Here is a 23,576-nt window from a genome sequence, read left to right as displayed (position 1 = left end):
CAAATATTTTTTAGGTTGAATCCCCTATGTTTAAGGTCCTGAAGTTGTAAGTCCAACTCCAGCCAAAGCTGTGATGGGAAACCTCTCAAAAGGCGATACAAACAATGGTGAAGATCTTTCTAGTCCAGCAAAAGACAACAGGTCTGGGTCGATAACACTGCTTGAGATTTCAATACAGCAGAGGCAAAGTTGTCAACTTAAACAGTATGTTAGGCACTCACTGGATAATCGACAGGTATTTTTCTGTACTTGCAGCATTTTAGGCACTCACTGGATAATTGACAGGTATTTTTCTGTACTTGCAGCATTTTAGGCACTCACTGGATATCTGACAGGTATTTTTCTGTACTTGCAGCATTTTAAAAAGAGAGAACATGGGGAAATGTGCATGTTTTGCAGAGATGTACTGTTTTTTTTTTTGTTTTTATATTATGTCTACACATTATATAAATTCCCCTAGGGCCAATCATTTTCCTTCAATTTTCTTTTTTTTTTTTCACAGTGGCAAGGACGAGCTGCTAGCTTTGACAGCCAGGGGTCATGCCCCTCCCCAAAGCCTCCACCAACTCCTTGAAATCACCAGTTGTCTGCAATTGAAATTGTGTAATGACCTTTGAAGTCTTGTTTAAGAACCCTGCTTATGAGCTCTCAACTCTTAAACAGCTGGTCACCAAATCTAAAATGTCTGGCGGACTTTACTGAGCTCAAGTCAAAAACAGAACAAGTATATAAGTGGTTTGGTTTTGTCTTGGTCTGTTGTCTCCTAAGTATGTTATACTATGGTGTTTTTAATCATTTAACTCCTTGCTTGGACTAAGGACTACTAGGGCAGACTGACCAATTTTAGAATCTAAGAAAAGGTGGTACAATTTTATCGTATGAAATAATTGTTATTGGACAATGAATGTACATTGAAGTGTTCTTCTTTGTAGGAAACTTGAAAGATGTACTGGCAGTGACTGCAAGTGTTTAGATCCAGTCACTGATCCACTGACACTAAAAAAACCATAGGAAAAAAATGATTAATATTTATAAATGAAAACGTGTTTATATGTGATATATCATCAATGTGTGTTGTCTTTGATGATATTACTTTGTGCAAATTGACAATATTAATGCTTTTACATTTTGAGCTTTGTTGATGCTTACAATAACATTCGCAGAGAGCTTAGTTGTTCAATGAAGCCAACTCTTATCTTTTTACGAGCGTTGGTCTTTTTACACCCCACTCATGGAAATTTTAAGAATGCATGAGTATGCAGTTGTCTTAATGCTTAGGAGATCCTCACATACCGGATCCCTGTTCAGTACTCAGGAAATCAATACAGACTGCAGTGATATCAAGACACTGATCAAAATGACAGCAAAGCATTCTGCATGTCACTTGCAAGCCCTTTGCTTGTGAATGTTTTGTAAGTTCCTTGTAGTTTGCTTCTATTAAGTTCACCATGCCCTTCTATGATTAGATAACTAACCTTATGAATTTATTATAACCCATTAATGCACATCAGTTTATATTGCTCATCACACTGCAGGCTATGGGGGTTATTTACAAAATGCAAATCCACTTTCAAGTGCGGTCGCTGGAGATCTAAAGGGGACATGCAAGGAAAATAAAAAACAGCATTTTAGCCTGTACATGATTGGATGATAAAATTAGCAGAGCGTCCCTTCATTTCAGATCTTCCCTTTAGATCTACAGTGACTGTAGTGCATTTGTAGTGCAAAGTGGATTTGCCTTTCGTAAATAACCTCCAATGGCTACCTTTTTTTGACTAAATATATTCATCATGAGTTTGTACACCATTTTTCCTTTGCAATTGTAGCTTGTATAATATTGTCCGGTAACCCTGATTATGAATTCAGTTATTGTTAAATGTGCACACTTAAAGTGCCAGTAAAACCCCAAAAAGCAGCCTTCTTGTCCAAGTAATTCCATTGGTAGGCTCAATAGTTAGCCTCTTAACAGCTTGGAATGAATTAACATATAAACCAATACCATGCAATCTTTTTAGCAAATGTTGGTAGGATACAAAATAATTCAGGGTTAAGGTCAGAGTTTGTAAACTTCAAACTATATATTTGTCAGTAATATTAACTTGCTTATTTAAGACACCTGTTATTTCAAAGGGCCAGTAAAAGTAAACCACCAGTTGATTTAAACATTTAAAACAAAAATGAACTCTTCAGCCCTCACTCATGACACTTTCAGTGATCTCTTTTATAGTCTTTAGCTATTCGGGGAGGGAACTAATGGTGCTTGAATTTGTTCCTTGTAAAAAAAATCTACAACTGCAGTTACACCTATAGTCACTATTTGATGTAGGGGACTGTTAAAGCATATATTTACCATTCAGAACAATTTGACAATACTAGAAAAGGATGCATGTGTACCATAATTATGTATATATTACATGTATGCTGTGCATACTCAATAGAAATTGTGATGAAAGTAAAGCCAGAATGACATAATTGGATACCCTAAGTGCGCAGCTGTAACTATTTACATTATTTCAAATGAGATTTCTTTGCACTAAGGATCACCAACATCCAAGATTGTTACATACCATGATTTATTTAAATAACAGTGCAAAAGCAGAGATGTGCAGTAACTTGCAAGAATCAAGTAGAAATTAGCTTTAACATCCTGATTCTAAACTACTAAACCCACTACGGGTTTGGTTTAGTTTAAAGAACATTAATGCTCTTTGCAATGTGGTATTAAATAAAAATTAAAATGGTTTTAATATTATGTTTACCCATAAAAAAAAATGTGTTTTTAAACATATTTTCATACATTATGTTTTTTGTTTGTAACTGTCTGTGCAGCTAGTATATTTTTATGCATCATATATATTTTTGGTAATTATAATCAAAAATAATGATTAGCAGCCATAAAGATCTATGGAATATTTAAAAGTCACGGGTCTATCTAGAGTCATGTAGCATGCCATTATAAACATAACATTAGAGCAGGCTCAATTGATTTGACCAATACATTTAAATACACATTGTAAAACTTTGTAGTTACAGTGTTTCAAAACTCTGCACATTATGGAACTGCAAATATCCCACACTAAGTTTTGTTAGAAAAGAAAAAAAAACAATGGTCAATGAGATTATTAAGGGTGTCTTTGTGGGAATAAGTGGTGGGCCAGACAAGAAATGCATAGGTTAAAAGCAGTCAGTAATGGTATGTATGTAGCAAGCCAACAGTTGAATCTAATAAGGCAGTGCAAAGTACAATGTGCAGTACACATAGACTTTAATGAAACAAGAAAATGCGCTCCAGGTGAGTGAGTCTCTGGTTAATCCCCATACACGCTAGTCAGGTGCTAGCCCAGCTCACATGAAGTGTAACATAAGGAAATGACTCCATACGGCTACACTTCCAAAAATCCTTTTATTGAAGCTTCATATGACAAGTGGTTGACAGATGGAGCAGGGGACAAAGAGGTAGACGTGCTTCACGCAAATGTTAGCACTTAGTCATTACCTATTAGAACCAGTCCCCACAATCACCTATATATTGCTCTAATGTGTCATAATTAGGTTACAGGTGATCTAATCAATTAAAATTAGTACTCAGCTGGTGTTACAAAGAAAATCTGGTTAGAATACACGGTACTTACCCTCAAATCTGATGTAAAGAGTTTGGTCCAAATCCACTGCCAGAAAAAAATCTGATACACCAATTGAACTCGGAGCAAACTCGACACATCAGTCAAAATCATTATATAGTTACAACAACATACACAAAATAATAGAAAAATATATATAAATAAATAAAAAATAAAATGTAGGAGAAAAGAAAGGGCGAAATGTATAACCAATACACTGGGACTTTAAATGAGGTGCATAAGGGGAGATGCACCCCCATCCCTAATCTGGATAAAAAATTAATAATAATTAATAATACATACATAATAAATAAAAATCAATAATAATAAAAGTCCCAACCCTTTTAATTATTATTAAAATTGTGGATAGAAATTAGGTGCTAATAGACTACAGGAAACTAGCTAAGAGAGAAAAAAAAAATAATACATGTAAGGGAAAGAAATAGGTGCTGATAGACAGCAGGAAACTAGCTAAGAGAGGGAAAAAAAATTGTAGGAGAGAAAATGGTGCTAATAGACTGCAGGAAACTAGCTAAGAAAAAAAATGTATAGGAAAAAAAATGTATAGGGAAAAAAAATAGGTGCTAATAGACTGCAGGAAACTATCTAAGAGAAAAACTGGAATTTCAGAACTATCCAGGAAAGGAAAACCTTTGAACTAAGAATGATAATTCTTTTTGACACAAAAAATAATGGCCTGAATTTAGATATAGGTTTCCTTACCCATTATACTAAAGTTTTACGACCCCCTCTGTGACTAGCAGCCCCCCCCTCCATTCTATAGCTCTCCCTCTGTCTTATCTCACTAACTCTGCTGCTATCTTTATTGCCATTGAATTGTATGTGTTTGTTTTTTTTGTTTTTTACATTTTGCTTAAAAATGTGTAAATCAGTACTGCTTGGACCTTGAAGAATGGGACATACCCCGAAAGCTTGTCCTGAAAAATTGTATGTTAGTGCAAATAAAAAAAGTATCACAGACAGTACTCAATTTTCTCTAAGAGAAAAAAAAAAGGAAGAAGCAAGGGGAGATCAATCATAAAAATGGGTAAGATCCCACTCAAAATTTAACCCATTGGGTATACGTGTTCTCAAATGGAAAATCCAAAAGACCTCCCGCTTGCACAGCAACCTAAAGACATTTTGTCCCCAAGTGGTCTTTTAACTCTTTCAATCCACTGTATTTGTAGAGCTGCGAGATCACCACCATGTGATTGATTAAAATGATTAGCAATATTTGTTGAGTGGTTATTCTGTATATCACACACATGATCATGGAGGCGATCCCGCCATCTCCTTGTTGTTCTGCCCACATATTGTGTGTGGCAGATTTTACATGTAATGAAGTATATCAAATATCTGGTGTTACAGTTTATAAAATCCTTAACACTGTAATTTCTGCCACTAACTGTAGACTTAAATCCTTCTCCCTTAATCAAGCGTGGACAAAAAGGGCAATGTTTTGTGCCACACTTGTAGTTCCCCTTAAAATCAAGCCAAGTAGTCCCCTGCTTATTATAAGATGTAAAATAGCTGGGGGATAAGGAGTTCCCTAGAGAAAACACACACCGAGAAACTATTCTAGCCCCACCGGAGAGGATTTGGCGTACACACTGTCATTATACAAAATAGGTAAATGGCGTTGAACAATATTTTTGATCTTTCTAAACTCTATACTGAATGTAGTGGATAACACGGGTGGCCCTTGCTTTTTAACATCACGTGTTTTTGCTGCCTAATAAGTTACTCCTCTCAGTTTTTCTAGCTATATTAATAGCCCTATTGACTGAACCTTCAAGGTAACCCCGCTGCAAAAAATGATTCCTCATATTAAGAGTCTCCCTCTCAAAATCGGCATCCCTGCTACATATCCTTCGTAAATGTAAAAATTGGCCTACAGGAATGCCTCTAATGGTATGTGTGGGATGAACTGAGTCTGCCCTCAATATACTGTTTCCAGACAAGGGCTTCCTGTGAAGGAAAATTGATAGAGCATCTATCCATTTGTCCAGTGAAACTGAAATTTAAATAATTATCATTCAAATATGACAAAAAATTATCCAAAGTACCCAGCTCACTGGAACAAATGAATATCAGATCATCTGATCTAACACCTGAAAAATGTGTTTGTATGTGTGAACGAAACAGATTATCTTACCCAAAAATCTTCACCCTCCCCCACCAACCTATGTAAAGATTGGCAAGAGAGGGCGAAAACCTGGCTCCCATTGCCGCTCCGCACCTTTTGGAGAAAAAAATCCCCATCAACTGAGAAGTAATTATGGGTTAGAAGATAATCTAGGCAATCCAAGTTTAACTCGTTCTGCACTTTAGAGAACAGGCTGCATTAATCTAGGAAAAAGGAAACTTTTTTAATGCCCAGAGAGTGCGGGATGCTAGAATATAGGCTGGGCACATCACATGTGATCCACATGTCACCCTCCATCCACTCATGATCCTGACAACATCTCAATAAATGATTTGTGTCACACAAATAGCTAAAAACCAAAGGCTGAATTTGGTGGCCAAACCATTGTCCCATCCTTTCATTCAAAGACCCAATGTCAGCCACAATGGGTCTACCCACAAGGGGGTTCCATCACTTGTGGGTCTTGGGTAGATGATGAAAGATGAGAGCAATGGGTGCATCAGGTATTAATATTTCTCCCTCCTGCACTGATAAAACATCAAGTCTTATGCCCTTATGAACCAAAGTAGTGAGCGCCAAATTCACCAATAGGATCCTTCCTAAGTTTCTGGTATGTGCCACCATCTGAGAGCTGTCTCAAGGATTCCAACCTGTATGTGTCTGCCTCCTGAATGACAACCAAGCCCCCTTTGTCAGAATTCTTTATAACTATGGAGCAGTCTTCCCTTAACTGCTTAAGTGAACATTTTTCCTCAGTGCTAAGGTTGTCATTCAGAACACATCCTCCAGACACCACACATGAAGCCAGTCTAGTAATTTCCTGTTCAATCTCTTTCTGGAAATGATCCATCTCCTTACCTCCAGATTGAATGGCATAAAAATCTGAGAGAGATTTAAATGAAGCTGAAACCATAGATCCCTGATCCTCCCTATCCTCTAATTGAGGCTCATGGACCAGATCAATCAGATCACATATATTGTACTGATCCCTAAATCTAACTCAAGATCAACCTGTGAGACATGTTTGTCCTCTTTTTGCTTATCTTTAATATAACCAAAATAGTGTTTATGTAAAGTAAGAGAACGTGCAGACTTATTCAGATCCAGAATAGTGTCAAACAAGTTGAAATGACGTGAAGGACAAAAGTTTAACCCCTTAAAGAGCAAAAAGAGATTAACTTCTGTCAGTGCCCTCTTGTTTAATGCTTTTCTTGGGGTCTTCTCAAGGGGTAACGATCCCTGCCACCCATATCTTCTTCTTCTTGCCTCCTCGTCGGGTTTTCTTATATGTTTTTTCATCTGTTTCTTTTTCTTATTGACATACTCCGGCTCCCTGTTTAAATGCTGTGGCTGCCCTTGTCAGATATCTGACACATCTCGATTACCAGAATCAGTTGATAAATCAGCAACAGACATTTTTTATTTTTTATTTTTTGCTAGTTTCCTGCAGTCTATTAGCACCTATTTCATTCCTATACATTTATTCTTTTTTTTTCTATCTCTCTCTTAGCTAGTTTCCTGTAGTCTATTAACACCTACTTCTCTCCTACAATTTATTTTTTATTTATTTATATATTATTTTTTTCCTTCCTCTTTTAGCTAGTTTCCTCCAGTCTATCAGCACCTATTTCTTTCATATACATTTATTCAATTTTTTTTATCGCTCTCTTAGCTAGTTTCCTGCAGTCTATGAGCACCTATTTCTCTCCTACTTATTTATTTATTTTTTTAGCCATTGACGTTCATTTGTGACTATGCACATACTTTGGGAATATGCCAGTATTGGTCCTCATGATGTTCTAACACATTTGTTCTCAACATAAACTTCATTGTGTATATACATATATACATGTTTTCTATTATTTTGTGTATGTTGCTGTGACTATACAAATTTTGACCGATGTGTCGAGTTTGCTCCGATTAATTGGTGTATCAGATTTTTTTCTGGCAGTGGAATTGGACCAAACTCTTTACATCAGATTTGAGTGTAAGTACTGTATATTCTAGCCAGGTTTTCTTTGTAACACCAGCTGAGTACTAATTTTAATTGGTCAGTTCACCTGTAACCTAATGATGACACATTAGAGCAGTATATAGGTGATTGTGGTGACTGGTTCCAATAGGGTTTGACTAAGCGCTAACATTTGCATGAAACGCATCTACCTCTTTGTCTCCTGCTCCATCTGTCAACCACTTGTCATGTGAAGCTTCAATAAAAGGATTTTTGGAAGTTCAGCCGTCTGGAATCATTTCCTTATGTTACACATCAACTTTACCTTGCACCATGTTGGAGAAATCAGAACAATAAAAAATATGGTCATGGGGTTGTTTGCACGGTTATAGGCATCTTAGATAAGGCTAAATTCACCAACACAGTTGTTTTAGGATTATAGAGATGCTGCTGGTAGACTTAACCAGTAAATGAGCTGATGTAGACCTAGGGAACTTCAATGTCAAGCTTTCTTCACCAGATTTCCTTGCAGATAATTTATTTCACCAGCACTTACTCAAAACTGAAGTATAAATATTGGAAGGATTTACCATTCTCCAAGTCTTCTAGCTTACCAGTGTAATGCATTTGTTTTATCTTGTGTGTTATGAAGAAGACAAATTTATGGAAACATTGTTTTCACTGATGGAAAGTCACATAAAGTCATATTATCCTTTACAAGCCTGTGGGGTTGCATTAAATCAAATTTATGACACAATATAATTTTAGATATGCTGCAACTTCAAAACCTGACATACAGTACACATTTTATTATCAAACTGCCATTCAATGTTGTATACAGATAGAACATTTTTTTTTTATACCTAGAGATAACTAATTCATACATATCTCAGGATCAGTTGATACTAACGCGAATCCTTGCAAACTGTTGACACACCAATAAGAGGTGAACATTCTCAACCAGAAATAATAAACTGGACAATATTTTAAATGAATAAATCCTTTCCAGTTTAGACTCTGAAATGACTTAACTCTAATACACGGTGTATACATTTATTTTCCTGGCAAAAAAGGAAAAAATAATATTAACCAGTTAAATGCACATTATGTTTAAGCTTTTTACTGCATAGGCATAGAAAACCCATTGGAAACCTAAGATAATAGTAATCATATGACATACAAATGCCAGTTTTAACCTCTTCCTGCCCACTTAAAGGGTCACTGGAAGGCTGAGGCATTGTTCCAGTCACATGGTCACTGTGATTGGCCCTCATAGCTGGTACGAATAGAGACTGAGAGCTGTCAGTGACAATTCTGTCAGTGTGTTGGGAACATGCAGTAATTGCACTCTCAGTGCACAACAGTATACCCCATGAATGCATATTTGTGGCAAATGGGCATTAAAGCGGAACTTTAGCGAAAACTTGATAGAAAATAATGTTCTTCAGAAAGAAACATATATTTTGCATTAATAATTATTCAGCATTGCTCTTGTTACTTCTTGCCCGTTAATGTTTTACATAGCTATACCCGTAAATGGGGCCTACATGATCTAGGAGGACTTAATTTCCAGACTAAAGTTCTACGTTAAGGCTCACCCACCCTCCTGCTGCATATATGCATTATGATGGTGGGAATAGGTTAATATCAGAGCAAAGAGGGCATTTACTTTTGGTCAGTAATAGACTTGCTATCATTTGTTGTTGGGAACCATTTAGACTTTAGGAACCTGTTGACAAGCGTTATTGAGAGCTCTTGCCATAATTCCTTCATAAAATGCTTGTCTGTCTCCAGCTTCATTACTTTAAGTCACGGACCAGAACAACTCAACACTCCTGATTTGAGTACCACTTCCAAGTTAGCTACTCAAAGTATTGAAGCCAGGAAACTAGTTTTTAGTTGGAAAGGTCAGTAGTGACCTCTTATATCTCAACAAGGCAAACCTAAAATATTTTTGTCAAATAAAGAGGTGGTTCCATGATTTAAACTATCCTGCAGGCATTTAATGGTGAGGCAAAGTCCTAAAATATTTTGCAACTTTAATTGAGCTTGGATTTTAATATCACAAATAAAAATGATAGAAACAATGAAGACATAATTTGTTGAATATAAAATTGTGTCATATTAATGTAATTTGGAAACACAAATATAGTCTGCCTTCAAATCGGATTTATCTGCCGGATTTTAGACAAAATAGGATATTTTCTAATGCTAGAATTATCTTAGGCCCTTTGTATCCTAAAGTGCACATGTGCAAAGACTACAAACATAATTTTTTGTACATATTCTTAACAAGCAGTAAAAGTGCTTTAACAACATCATAGACCTCTGCGGCTTCAGGTACTGTGAAGTAATTTATCCTCAAAATTACAACAGAGATTCTTGTTTCACTGGGCAAAAGCCTGGTTTGCTTTAGGGCAAACAACAGCATTGTTGAATGTCTTAACTATCCTCCTAAAAAAGAAAAAAAATTCCTATTTTTACCTGATCCACAGTAAAGGCCATCCGTTAAGTTTTAGTGTTGACCAGGGGTTATTAAAAAAAAATTAACTCAGGATTATCTCTTGGAATATCTAGGCTGCTAAAGTATGCGCCAAATGGGAAATAATGAAACTCAGTTTTTTTTCTAACAATTTCAGCATGTCATTTATTTGTGGACTGCAGATAAAATAGGTAAATACAAATAATCTGTAGTCAACAGCTGGTAACCCATAGGGGTTGATGTAGTACAACTGGAGAGTGCAAAATCTGGTGTAGTTGTGCATGGTAGCCAATCAGCTTCTAACTTCAGCTTGTTCAATTACATTTTAACAAAAAAAAAAACCTGAAAGCTGATTGGTTTCTATGCAGAGCTGCCGCAGGTTTTGCACTCTCCAATTTTAGTAAATCAACCCCATAAAGTTACAAATAAACTATTGTGCAAGCAAGCAAAAATGTGAACATTTCCAACACACTGGGTGCTTCTTAAACCTGTACAGCCATAAGAGGAGAACATGCAGTGAATACTATTTACAGAGTTGCATTGTTTCACTGCCCCGCCTTATTATACCAAATACGTCTGAAGATTGGGGCAAGGTGGAGTCATGCCTTAAGTTTACAGATATGTAGTCTGTTCTCCTGGAAAATGGAAAGATTTTTATTTTTTATGATAAATGACCTTTGCAATTATATGTTTATCTAGAAAAGTATAGTTGACGATTATAGTAGGTCACAATATGAAGACACATATTGATGCCCCATACGATGACAAAAGTGCTCAACTTTTCCATGTTTTAAAGTGAACTTGTCATGAATATTAGAATATTAGTACATTATAGTATTCACACCAGACATACATTTTAGAGTGTATTATTATATGTGTATTCTCAGACATGTGTGGGGATGGTTTTTACTTGTGTTGTGAAGGACACCATTTATTTGACTCGAATGGGAAAATGCAGGCTAGTGCACCAACAATGCAAGACTTTTGTCCGGGGCACCTCATACAGCACAATGGTGTGAAGGTGGTCTATGTATTTTAGGAGGTAGCAGAATTTTGTGATGCAGAAAGGTGTGAATTTTTTCCAATGCCTAAAGTGCCTGCACATAACCATATTTAAAAGCATGCACTTTTAACCAGAGACCTTTAAAGACAGGATGTACACTGTTTTATACATTCATGGAAGGTAAGTTATGTCCTTTTCCCCAGCACCTACCTATCCATAATTTAAAAAAGGAGTCGTTTACACAGTCATGTGGCTACTTCTGCCATATACATGCCATGGCTATCAGTGGTGAAGAGGAATCCCATGACTGAAGTGCTTCTGTCATTTAATGAAGGCCAAACTAGAGATAATTAAAGCGGAAGTCCACCCTAAAGTGGACCTTCCGCTCATTGGATTCCTCCCCCCCTCCGGCGCCACAATTGGCACCTTTCAGGGGGGAGGTGGGTGCAGGTACCTGTACAGTACAGGTATCTGCACCGACTTCCGGGATAGCTCTCTGTGGAAAGGGGCGTAGATTACGCCCCTTTCCGAAAGTCCCCCGCTGCCTGCTGGGAAACACACAGATCCCAGAGGCAGCGGGTCCATCCTTATTGCGCAGCGCGACTCGCACATGCGCAGTAGGGAACCGGGAAATGAAGCCCGAAAGGCTCCACTTCCTGATTCCCATACCCAAGATGGCGGCGGCAGCACCCGAGAGACGATCGAGAGATCGGCTCCGGGTGCCGACATCGCGGGCGCGCTGGACAGGTAAGTGTCACTATTTTAAAAGTCAGCAGCTGCAGTATTTGTAGCTGCTGGCTTTTAAAAAAAAAAAAAAACGCGGACTCCCGGCGGACTCCCGGCGGACTCCCGCTTTAAAGTATTAAACATAAAAAACAAACATGTAATACATTGCAGCTTACTAATCCTTAAATGTAGCTGCATTTGTTTTCTTTCTTAGACTTGTTTCCTTCTGTTTTCACCTGGTTATGCAAACAGTTACAGAAAACACATTTTCTGTAAAAGACCCCTTTCACCCTGGGGCGCTTTTCAGGAATTTTAGTGCAAAAAATGTAGGCGCCTGTAAAACGCCTCCCCTGCCTCTCAAGTGTAAAAGCACTCAGGCTGGAGTGGTGCGCTTGCGGGATGGGAAAAAAGTCCTGCAAGCAGCATCTTTGGGGCGGTTTGGGAGCACAGTATACTCCACTCCTAAAGTGTCCCCGGCCATTGAAATGAATGGGCAGCGGTGGGGAAGCGCCTGCAAAACGCCCTGGCAGCGCCGCAACACGGGCACTATTAGCCAAAAAAGTGTCGCTATAACAGCAGTAAAGTGCTTTACCGCTAACGCCCGCACCGCCCCAGTATAACAGGGGTCTTAGATTGCCTACACTCTAGATGAAGGAACATGAACACACCTGTGGAGAGCAACATTGTTAATCTGGGGGAAAGTAGTGTTAGATTTACTAGCAGATTAAGGCCTCATGCACACGAGACGCAGTTAAACGCGCGTTCAGATGCAGTTGGACAGTTTTTTCAACTGCCCCTGAACTCATTCAATGTTATCCTATGTGTCCATGCACACAGTCTCGTTTTTTTCCGTTTTTATGCAGTTGCGTTTAATCTCGTTTTTCCAGAAGCAAAAAAATGCGTTCAGAAGCAAAAATTTCCACGTTTCAGACAAAACGCGGCAAAACGCGGTAAAACGCGGCAAAACGCCGCTACCGCGTTTAGCCGCGTTTGCGTTTATATGCGTTTTTAAAGGTGACCTTTTTTTTTACATTAAAAATCTCAAAAATGATTGCAAATGATGAAAAACCATTAGAAAAATATTTTAAACAATTGCAATTGCAAGTGGACAATCCACAACTTGTGGCAAGTGACATGGCAGGTGGCAAGTGACGTGGCAAGTGGACAATCCACAACTTGTGGCAAGTGACATGGCAGGTGGCAAGTGATGTGGCAAGTGGACAATCCACAACTTGTGGCAAGTGACGTGGCAGGTGAAGTGGCAAGTGACGTGGAAAGTGGACAATCCACAACTTGTGGCAGGTGACGTGGCAAGTGACCTGGCAGGTGACGTGGCAAGTGGAAAATCAACAACTTGTGGCAGGTGACTGGCATGTGACGTGGCAAGTGGACAATCCATAACTTGTGGCAGGTGACGTGGCAAGTGACGTGGCAAGTGGACAATCCACTTGTGGCAGGGCACGTGGCAAGTGACGTGGCAAGTGGACAATCCACTTGTGGCAGGGGATGTGGCAAGTGACGTGGCGAGTGGACAATCCACAACTTGTGTCAGGTGACGTGGCAAGTGGACAATCCACAACTTGTGGCAGGTGATGTGGCAAGTGATGTGGCAAGTGGACAATCCACTTGTGGCAGGTGACGTGGCAGGGGACGTGGCAAGGGACGTGGCAAGTGGACAATCCACAACTTGTGGCAGGTGACATGGCAGGTGACGTGGAAAGTGATGTGGCAAGTGGACAATCCACAACTTGTGGCAGGTGATGTGGCTGGTGACGTGGCAAGTGGACAATCCACATCTTGTGGCAGGTGACGTGGCAGGTGACGTGGAAAGTGGTGTGGCAAGTGGACAATCCACAACTTGTGGCAGGTGATGTGGCTGGTGACGTGGCAAGTGGACAATCCACAACTTGTGGCAGGTGGCATGGCAGGTGACGTGGAAAGTGGACAATCCACATCTTGTGGCAAGTGACGTGGCAGGTGATGTGGCAAATGACGTGGCAAGTGGACAATCCACAACTTGTGGCAGGTGACGTGGCAGGTGATGTGGCAAGTGATGTGGCAGGTGATGTGACAAGTGGACAATCCACATCTTGTGGCAAGTGACGTGGCAGCTGACGTGGCAAGTGACATGGCAAGTGACGTGGCAAGTGGACAATCCAAAACTTGTGGCAGGTGACGTGGCAAGTGACGTGGCAGGTGACGTGGCAAGTGACGTGGCAAGTGACGTGGCAAGTGGACAATCCACATCTCGTGGCAAGTGACGTGGCAGGTGATGTGGCAAGTGACGTGGCAAGTGGACAATCCACAACTTGTGGCAGGTGACGTGGCAGGTGATGTGGCCAGTGATGTGGCAGGTGATGTGACAAGTGGACAATCCACATCTTGTGGCAAGTGACGTGGCAGCTGACGTGGCAAGTGACGTGGCAAGTGGACAATCCAAAACTTGTGGCAGGTGACGTGGCAAGTGACGTGGCAGGTGACGTGGCAAGTGACGTGGCAAGTGGACAATCCACATCTCGTGGCAAGTGACGTGGCAGGTGATGTGGCAAGTGACGTGGCAAGTGGACAATCCACAACTTGTGGCAGGTGACGTGGCAGGTGATGTGGCAAGTGATGTGGCAGGTGATGTGACAAGTGGACAATCCACATCTTGTGGCAAGTGACATGGCAGCTGACGTGGCAAGTGACGTGACAAGTGGACAATCCAAAACTTGTGGCAGGTGACGTGGCAAGTGACGTGGCAGGTGACGTGGCAAGTGACGTGGCAAGTGGACAATCCACAGCTTGTGGCAAGTGACATGGCAGGTGGCAAGTGATGTGGCAAGTGGACAATCCACAACTTGTGACAGGTGATGTGGCAGGTGATGTGGCAAGTGGACAATCCAAAACTTGTGGCAGGTGACGTGGCAAGTGACGTGGCAGGTGATGTGGCAAGTCACGTGGCAAGTCGACAATCCACAACTTGTGGCAGGTGACGTGGCAGTTGGACAATCCACAACCTGTGGCAGATGACATGGCAAGTGACGTGGCAGGTGATGTGGCAAGTCACGTGGCAAGTGGACAATCCACAACTTGTGGCAGGTGCCGTGGCAAGTGACACGCTAAATACAAGTACACTGCAGCTCTCACAGCTGCTGCTACTCACTCTGGTCTCACAAAATTGCTGAAATAGTTAATTTTTGAGCTAGGGAGGGTCTATGATGTTAGCTTAACTAAACGCTTCTAGACGCAAATGCGGTAAAACGCGGTAAAACGCCGCTAAATCGCGGTAAAAATCGCAACGACCGCTATTTTATTCCCTAGGGTCTCTGCTAAAAAAATATATATAATTTTTGGGGCTTCTGAGTGATTTTCTAGCAGAAATACTGGATTTTTACTTGTAAGCAACAAGTGTCAGAAAAGATTTAGTCTTTAAATGATTAAACTGAGAACTTCTACACACGGAGTTCAGCCCATTGAAGAAGAAACATTGTATCATTTTGTTCTTTTCTTGGCAGCCTGCCCAGAGAGGATGAAAATCCTTCACTGATGTCTTCAGGCAACTTACATTGACTTCTATCACAGAAGTCTTCTGCAAGTCATAATAAGCATAATGAGCAATGTTTTTGCCTTTAAATTCATCGTAAAGAACGTTCGTGCACGTTAACGACAATTCGTATTTCGTACGAAACAGAACGGAATTTCGGACACGAAATACAAAGTACGAATTAATTTTATTACGAATCGAAACGGAACAGAAGGAAATGAATTTATTGACGGCGCCCATGTCTAGAAAATATCATTCCTGGAGCTCAGCTTTAATGCATATATTATACAGTATACACTGTTTAATAGGATTATATACATAAAAGTCTAAACATTTTTATTTTGTTTTAGACACAGTAGGGAAGGACTACAGGCTCTGCCAGATTATGTGTGGCTGTTGACCCCATTTGGGGAAATTTTCCCCTCACTTCCTGTCAGGCCATGAAATTATGGGAAATCACTCCAGTGGAGACACAGATGCAACAAAACACATTTCTTCAGTAAATTGATGATTGATTAGACCCCATTTAAGGTTACTATTACTGTCTGGGTTTTTCTGTCCAAACAACAACAGCTCCCCATATTTCTTAGCCCACTGTAAATAAGGACAAAAATTAAGTTGAAATCTCTCCAAATTGGTCTGGGGCATCAGTAAAAATTAAATAATCTTTCCAAGTCAATGGAAAAATTCTAACCACACATTGGAGCTTACACAGAGCTAGGGACTTCCTCTTGTCCCTATTTAAATTGCCCCTAGGTCTGGAAGCTGGTCACTTAAGCCTCATACACACAATTGGATTTTTGGACTTTTGTCCAAAGGCATCTGCCTGGATTTTGTCTTGCATACAAACGGCAAGGAATTGTCGGCCAACAAACACGAACGTAGCAATATACTACGTGGTTTTTCAGCTCTTTAGCACCACCCTTTGGGCTCTTTCTGCTAATTCCGTGTTAGTAGTGAGTGTTGATTCTCGATTTTCATTTTGCACTTTTCATTTAGCGCTTATTGGTTTGCGCTTTTCATTTTGTGCTTTTCAGTTCGTTTCTGAACGGCTGTTCATTAACCAGCCATGTTGCGGATTCAGAGGAGATAACGTGTTTTATTGGCCTTGGAGTTATTGCTTTGACCCAAGTCCAGTCCAGGAACAGGAGGAGGAGGATTTCTTAAGCCTCATACACAAGATCGGACTTCTAACTTTTCCGTGGATTTTTGTCCGAATGGGTGTTGGCCCTGAACTTGCTCTGCATACACACGGCAGAACATTTTCAGCCAACTTTCCCCAAATCACATAGTTTTTCAGCTCTTTACCGCCACCCTTTGGGCAACTTCTGCTATTGTTGGCTGATGTTTAGCATTGGTTCTGAGCATGTGTGTTTGTACTTTGGACTTTAGTCCGAAGAACTTATGTACACATGATCGGATTATCCTTCATCGGACATTTCTTGTCGAAAAGTTTGAAAGCATATACAGCGAACATTTGTCCATTGAGAAAGCAACAATTGTCCGAAGGAGCATACAGATGGTCAGATTGTCCGATAAAACAGGTCAGTCGGACCGTTGTTTTTGAAAAGTCTGATCGTGTGTATGGGCCTTCAGACCAAAAATTTTTGCTTTATTAAATTAAACCAATTATGTCATATGCCTTTGCTGCAGAAGCTCTGGGAAAATAATCCAGATGATTTTCAGATGACAGACTCCTGCTTTCACCAACTCTTGGCATTGTTGACCCCCTATATTAGGAAGCAGGACACATGCATTAGGCTTTTATTTATTTTTTTGATTTATTAATGATTTGTTCTGGTATTTTTTTCTATATTTTTGGATGCATAGAATGCACTTTTTGGTTAATTTCTATTGGCACATACCATGTCTAATTTTATTTGTTTTCTTTTTTTTAATGCACAGTAAAAAAATTGTGGAGAATAATACTTGGCTATGTGTTATACTTCAAATTACAGTTTGGGAGTAGAAAGTTACATTTAAAAAAAAAAAAATTAAAATTGACAAGGGACACCAACATAGTTGTATGTTTCATCTTAAAAACTACAGGATGGTGTTGTGGTAACTTGCCTAAAAAAAAAAGAAAAACAAGCATGATAATATTAGCCTTGATATCACTAGAAAATAAAAGCCTTTTAAAATACGTTTGGCTGAACTCCATCAGTATCTCCAGCAAAGCAGATTCATTATTATACCATTAAAAAAGAAGAGAATGTGCTCTGCATTTTGAGATTTCATAATCTGCCACGTCACGAATGTTAATTCTCCATTACAAATGCTAGTTTACAAGACCAATCGCTTCTGGCTCATCCTTGCTTCCGAGCATGTGTTTGTACTTTGGACTTCTGTCTGACAGACTTGTGTACACACACTCGGAAAATCCAACAACAGACACTTGTCCGAGGAAAATTTTAAATCCTGCCATCCAACATTTGTCCGTGGAAAATCCAACAACAATTGTCTGATGGAGCGTGCAAACGGTCGGATTTTCCACCAACAGCCCGTCATCACACAATTCCTATCTGAAAATCTGATCGTGTGTATGAGGCTTTAGGCACCAAGTGATACAGTTATATGCTCCCCCCTACCCAGATGTACTGGGTCTTTCTTCAGGCCTCAGTGGGCAAACAACGTGGAAAGGGAGTATGTGGAAGGTAAGTAATGGTTTGTTACCATGGCTACCATTAAATGAACCTGTTACTTTGCCCTGAATGTACAAAGTACAAGTTTGCTTCTATATGTATATCTAAAAACATTTTAAAAAGACTACATTATCAATTGAATAACAAGCAAAAGGTATGTACAGGCACCTTAAAGGATCTACTACAAAAAACAGAAAAATGAATACATTTATATTAATGACAAGTTTTCTTTACAATTCTTTCTATTAGCCACTCTCAGCTTTACTGTGAAAGGAAATCATTATTGTGTCACTAGCATACATGAGAGCAGTTCACATTCGGTTACATACTTCACCTATAGGTAAATCCGGAGTTATATTTTGGCTCATGTAATCTACAACACAAAATAAAACAGCTAACTATCCTCAATTGCCCCCACAGGGCAGATTTATTCTAATCCTTCAGTAAGCCACATACTGCATTGTAGCAATGAATACTGATGTTTATAATTACTGTTTCTATACCTATTTCTGTATCAATGTATTTATTAGTATACTAAGGAAGATGGAAAAAGAAGCACAATATACGTGGTTCATTGTGATTTTTGTCAAATGTGTTAGACTGGTATTTTACTAAGTTACATTTCTCAGATGACATTGAAATAAAGTTTTCTATGATACAAATTAAATGTATACGTGTGATCTTGTATTTTATTTTTCTAAATATGTGAATGTATGACAGACGCCTCTTAATCTTTGGGAATATGTACTGTAATAACTACATTGCTTCCCCGAAAATAAGCCCTACCTTTTAAATAAGACCTAGCGTGATTTTTGGGGGTGGCTGCAATATAAGCCCTACCCTGAAAATAAGCTCAAGTTAAAGTACTTGTAAAAACACGGAATCCGTTTTGTATAAAGATTATATAATGTGCAGTATGCGCCGGTGGGCACTAACGTGACCTGCCAGAGAACTTTTCCTCTTCTCCTGATGTCAGCGCCCCCTCTCCCTGCAGTGCGTGGAGTGGGGAAGAAGAGCTCCGGCGGCTCACGTGAGTGCCCAGCACTGTAAATAAGGTATTTTCCAAAATAAAGTGACACAAGGAGACACACTGCACATATATATATATATAATATTTTTACAAAACAGATTACCTAATTTTGCAATGACTTTAACTAAGGTTTTGGGATTACAGAATTTCAAAATGCTGACTCCTGAGAGAAGACAGGGGACACAGGAACTTTTTAAACAACATTTTTCCAGGATTTTATAACATAGAGAGGGGTAAATAAACAGAACAAGCACTGTGTTGTCTATCATGCTTTAAAGGATCAGGATATATTTTTTTTCCAGAAGATGACATGACTATTTCAATAAATGTTGATTATTGTACCGTAAATAAATAAGACATCCCCTGAAAATAAGCCCTAGTGCGTTTTTTCTAGCCAAAATTAATATAAGACCAGGTCTTATTTTCAGGGGAAACATGGTAGACTAAGCCCTTGTACACACACGGTCGGTAATTCCGACGGATTTTGTCCGAAACTGGTGTTGCATACACACGGTCGGACAAAGTTGTCGGAAAATCCGATTGTTCGGAACGTGATGACGTTAGTTTGTTACGACGGGACTACGTTCAGGCTAGTAGCCAATAGCTTTGGTCTCGTAATTTGATCTGAGCATGCGTGGCACTTTGTCCGATCCGAACTCTCTACAAACGATCGGACGAAGTCCGATCGGATCATGTTGTCGAAAATTTTTATATCCAGCTCTCAAACTTTGTTGGTCAGACATTCCGACGGAAAAAGTCAGATGGAGCCCACACATGGTCGGATTATCCGACAACAACATCCGATCGGACATTTTCTGTCCGATCGTGTGTACAAGGGCTTAGAGATGTTTTTTTTCTAGTTAACAGGAACGTAATCAACACTCATGACTTAAAATTATTTCAGGATTAGATACATGAAATACTATAAATCTCTATAATATATACAGTATGTAGTCATCCGCTTGCTAAACTTTATAAGATTGAGATTTACACAGGAATTTGCAAGCCTACTAAATTTCAAGTATAACTAAATAGTATAGTATCTTACTCTTACACTAGCTTATCTCTAGAAAAAACTTCCCACCCTCCCAAACAACCACTTCCTGCCCGGCCTATACCAGAATGAGGGCCGGGCAGTGGTTCCGTTATCCTGACTGGATGTCAAGCTAACACATGCCCATGAGGGCTCGCAGTGTGGCGATCAGTGGTGTGGTGTGTTACTCTGACACACTGTATCTCTGATTGTGGTAAGGAGCCTCTGATGGAAGCTCTTAACCGTGTGATCAGCTGTGACCAATCACAGCGTGAACCAGGAAGTGTTGCAATAGGCTTTTCCTCGGTTTGCACTGACAGGGAGAGCCGATCAATTAGTGTCCACCCAAATCGCCAATCAGTGCCCATAAAAGTACCAATTCATGCCCATCAAAGGGCCAATCAGTGCCCCACCAGTAATGCCTGTCTGTGCCTTAATATGCCCATCAGTAATGCCTGTCAGCACCTATTGGAGCAACCTAATAGTGCCCATCAGTGCCGCCTATCAGTGCCCATTAGTGTCTCCTATCAGTGCCCATCAGTGCTACATATTAGTGTAGCCTATCGGTGCCCATCATAAGATTAAATTATAGGTATTGGAATTCCCTTTCAAATTTGGCTGTTAGAGAACATAACGAATACGAATTTATCTGAAGTTACAAATTATCCGAAATAACAAATGGAAAGTAACAAACAAATAATAATAAATAATAAACACATTTTATTATTATTATTATTATTATTAATTCATTCCATTCCATTTGTATAGATGTGGCATTCATTATTTCAGATAATTCATAACTTTGGATAAATTCATATTTGTTATGTTGACTAACAGCCAAATTTGAAAGGAAATTCCAACACCTATAATTTAATAGTTATTATTAGTTAGTTATTATTTAGCATTTTCGACTTTTCGTTCTTTTGAATTTTTGGATTTTCTTTCTTATTTTCAGGATTTTAAAATTTTAGAATTTTAGAATTTATGAATTTTAGAATTTCCCAATTTACAGATTTTCAGATTTTTGAATTTTTTGAATTTAGAATTTCGAATTTATGAATTTTAAAATTTATGGATTTAGATATTGCAAATTTACATCAATTTCAAGTTTACAAATTCATACATTTTACGGATTTCGATCATAACAAATGACCCGAAAAACAAAAACAAAAAACAAATAAATTAAGTCACCCTACACAAGGAGGGAGAACAGCAGTGACCCGTCTATATTGCAAGAATTCCAGAACAGTTGCAAAGTTTCATGCTGGATTAATGCACAGATTAGGTAGAAATACATCAAGTGGACATGTGCAATTAATTTTGTTCTAAACATAACTTTGTTATGAACGAAAAACCCATTGTACGAATTCTTCCGAATTTGAAAATTTGAAAATTCGAAAATCTCAGAATAAGAATGAAAATACGAAAATTTTAAAGAACAAAAATCCAAAAATAAGAACAAAAATTCCGAAAATTTGAAAGCCCGAAAATTTGAAATATTAATAAATACAGCATTACTAACTATTAAATTCTAGGTATTGAGATTTCCTTTCAAATGTGGCTGTAAGTGAACATAACAAATACAAATTATCTGAAATTAAATAATAATAATAAAATAATAATAAAAAATGTTTTATTATTATTATTTATTATTATTAATTCATTACATTCTATTAATTTAGATGCGGCATTCGTTATTTCAGATAATTCGTAACTTTGGATAAATTTGTATTTGTTACCATCATAAACAGCCAAATTTGAAAGGAACTTCCAATACCTAGAATTTAATAATTAGTTATTATTAATTAGTTAGTTATTTATTATTTTGGATTATCGAAAACTCAGATTTTTGAATTTACGAATTTGCTAATTTTTCTAATTCAAATACCACATCTAAATGAATGGAACATAACTAATTAAAATTTTTCAGAATTTACGAATTTATTTGAATTACAAATTTCGATCATAACTAATGACCCACGAAAAAAGAAACAAAAAACGAATGAAACAAAAACTAAAGATAACATTTTTCATCAATGCACATGTCTAACACCAAGTACATCATGTATGATTCAGGTAAGAATGCACACACTTTTTATATTTATATTTATATATTAAGTGGTAATAAAGTGTGTCCTTTAAATTAGTGAATGAATTGGAGGGTTTTTACTGGTATACAAAACAATATATTAGACATGTGCAATTCATTTAGTTATGAATTCATTTTTTAACGAATTTCGACAAATTCATTAATTCGGAAATTAAACGAAAACCCATTTAATTAATTTTTCCGAATATTCGTAAATTCAAAAATTTGAATATTCAAATATTTGAAAATTCTGAAATTCTAAAATTTGAATATTCGAATATTTGAAAATTCTGAAATTCTGAAATTCTAAAATTCTGAAATTCTAATAATTGAAAAATCCGAAAATTCTGAAATCTGAAAATAAGAACGAAAATTCAAAAGAACGAAAATCTGAAAATAGGAATGAAAATCCTAAATTTTGAACACACAAAAATGAAAAAATCGGAAATAATAACTAATAATAACTTAACTATTACTATTAGATTATAGGTATTATAATTTCCTTTTAAATTTGGCTGTTAGTGAACGTAATAAATACAAATTTAACCAAAGTTATGAATTATCCGAAATAATGAATGGCGTATGTAAACGAATGGAATGTAACAAATTAATAATAAATAACAATAATAAAAAAACGTTTTATTATTATTCTTTTTTTTTCCATTCCATTTGTTTAAATTCAGCATTTGTTATTTCAAATAATTCATAACCTCAGATAAATTTGTATTCCTTAAGTTGAATAACAGCCAAATTTGAAAGGAAATTCCAATACCTATAATTTCATAGTTAGTTATTATCAGTTAGTTAGTTATCATTTCGAATTTTCTTTCTTATTTTCGGATTTTCAAATTTCTGCATTTCCAAATTTTTGAATTTCTGGATTTTCAACTTTACAAATTTTCTAATTTTCTCATTTTTATATTTTTGAATTTATGTATTTTTGAATTTATGTATCTTTTAAATTTTTGGATTTTATTTTCAGATTTTCAAATTTCCGCATTTCCAAATTTTTGAATTTCAGGATCTTGGAATTGACAAATTTTAAAATTTATGAATTTTCTAATTTACGAATTTCTGGATTTTTTTTTAAGATTTTTGCATTTTTTTTTTTTGAAGTTAGGAATTTACGTATTTTAGAATTTTGATTATAACGAATGACCCAAATAAGGAAAAAAATAAAAAACGAATGAAACGAAAAAGAACACATTTTTCGGCAGTGCGCGTGTTTACAAAATATACACTTGAGTGTTTATTTTCCCTGTTACCAAATAGTGGGCACATAACACAGGTAAATTCAATCCAGCTTCAGTTATCTAAGTTGGCAA

General features: G+C 37.7%; 1 protein-coding gene across 1 annotated transcript in view; it reads left to right on the top strand.

Moving 5' to 3' along the window:
- SYT6 (synaptotagmin 6) overlaps positions 1 to 18,766 on the top strand; it is a 650,982-nt gene extending 632,216 nt beyond the window's left edge. The window contains exon 7 of the mRNA XM_077481583.1: positions 503 to 18,766. Coding sequence (XP_077337709.1) covers positions 503 to 574 — 72 coding nt within the window. The 3' untranslated portion in view covers positions 575 to 18,766. The remainder of the gene's footprint in view (positions 1 to 502) is intronic.
- The last annotated feature ends 4,810 nt before the right edge of the window (positions 18,767 to 23,576 follow it).

The sequence above is a fragment of the Lithobates pipiens genome, unplaced genomic scaffold (genome assembly GCF_037356315.1).
Source record: "Lithobates pipiens isolate NorthernLeopardFrog02 unplaced genomic scaffold, aLitPip1_a1.2 Scaffold_16, whole genome shotgun sequence".
Classification (NCBI taxonomy): Eukaryota; Metazoa; Chordata; class Amphibia; order Anura; family Ranidae; genus Lithobates; species Lithobates pipiens.
This window is presented reverse-complemented; position numbering and strand designations above follow the sequence as displayed.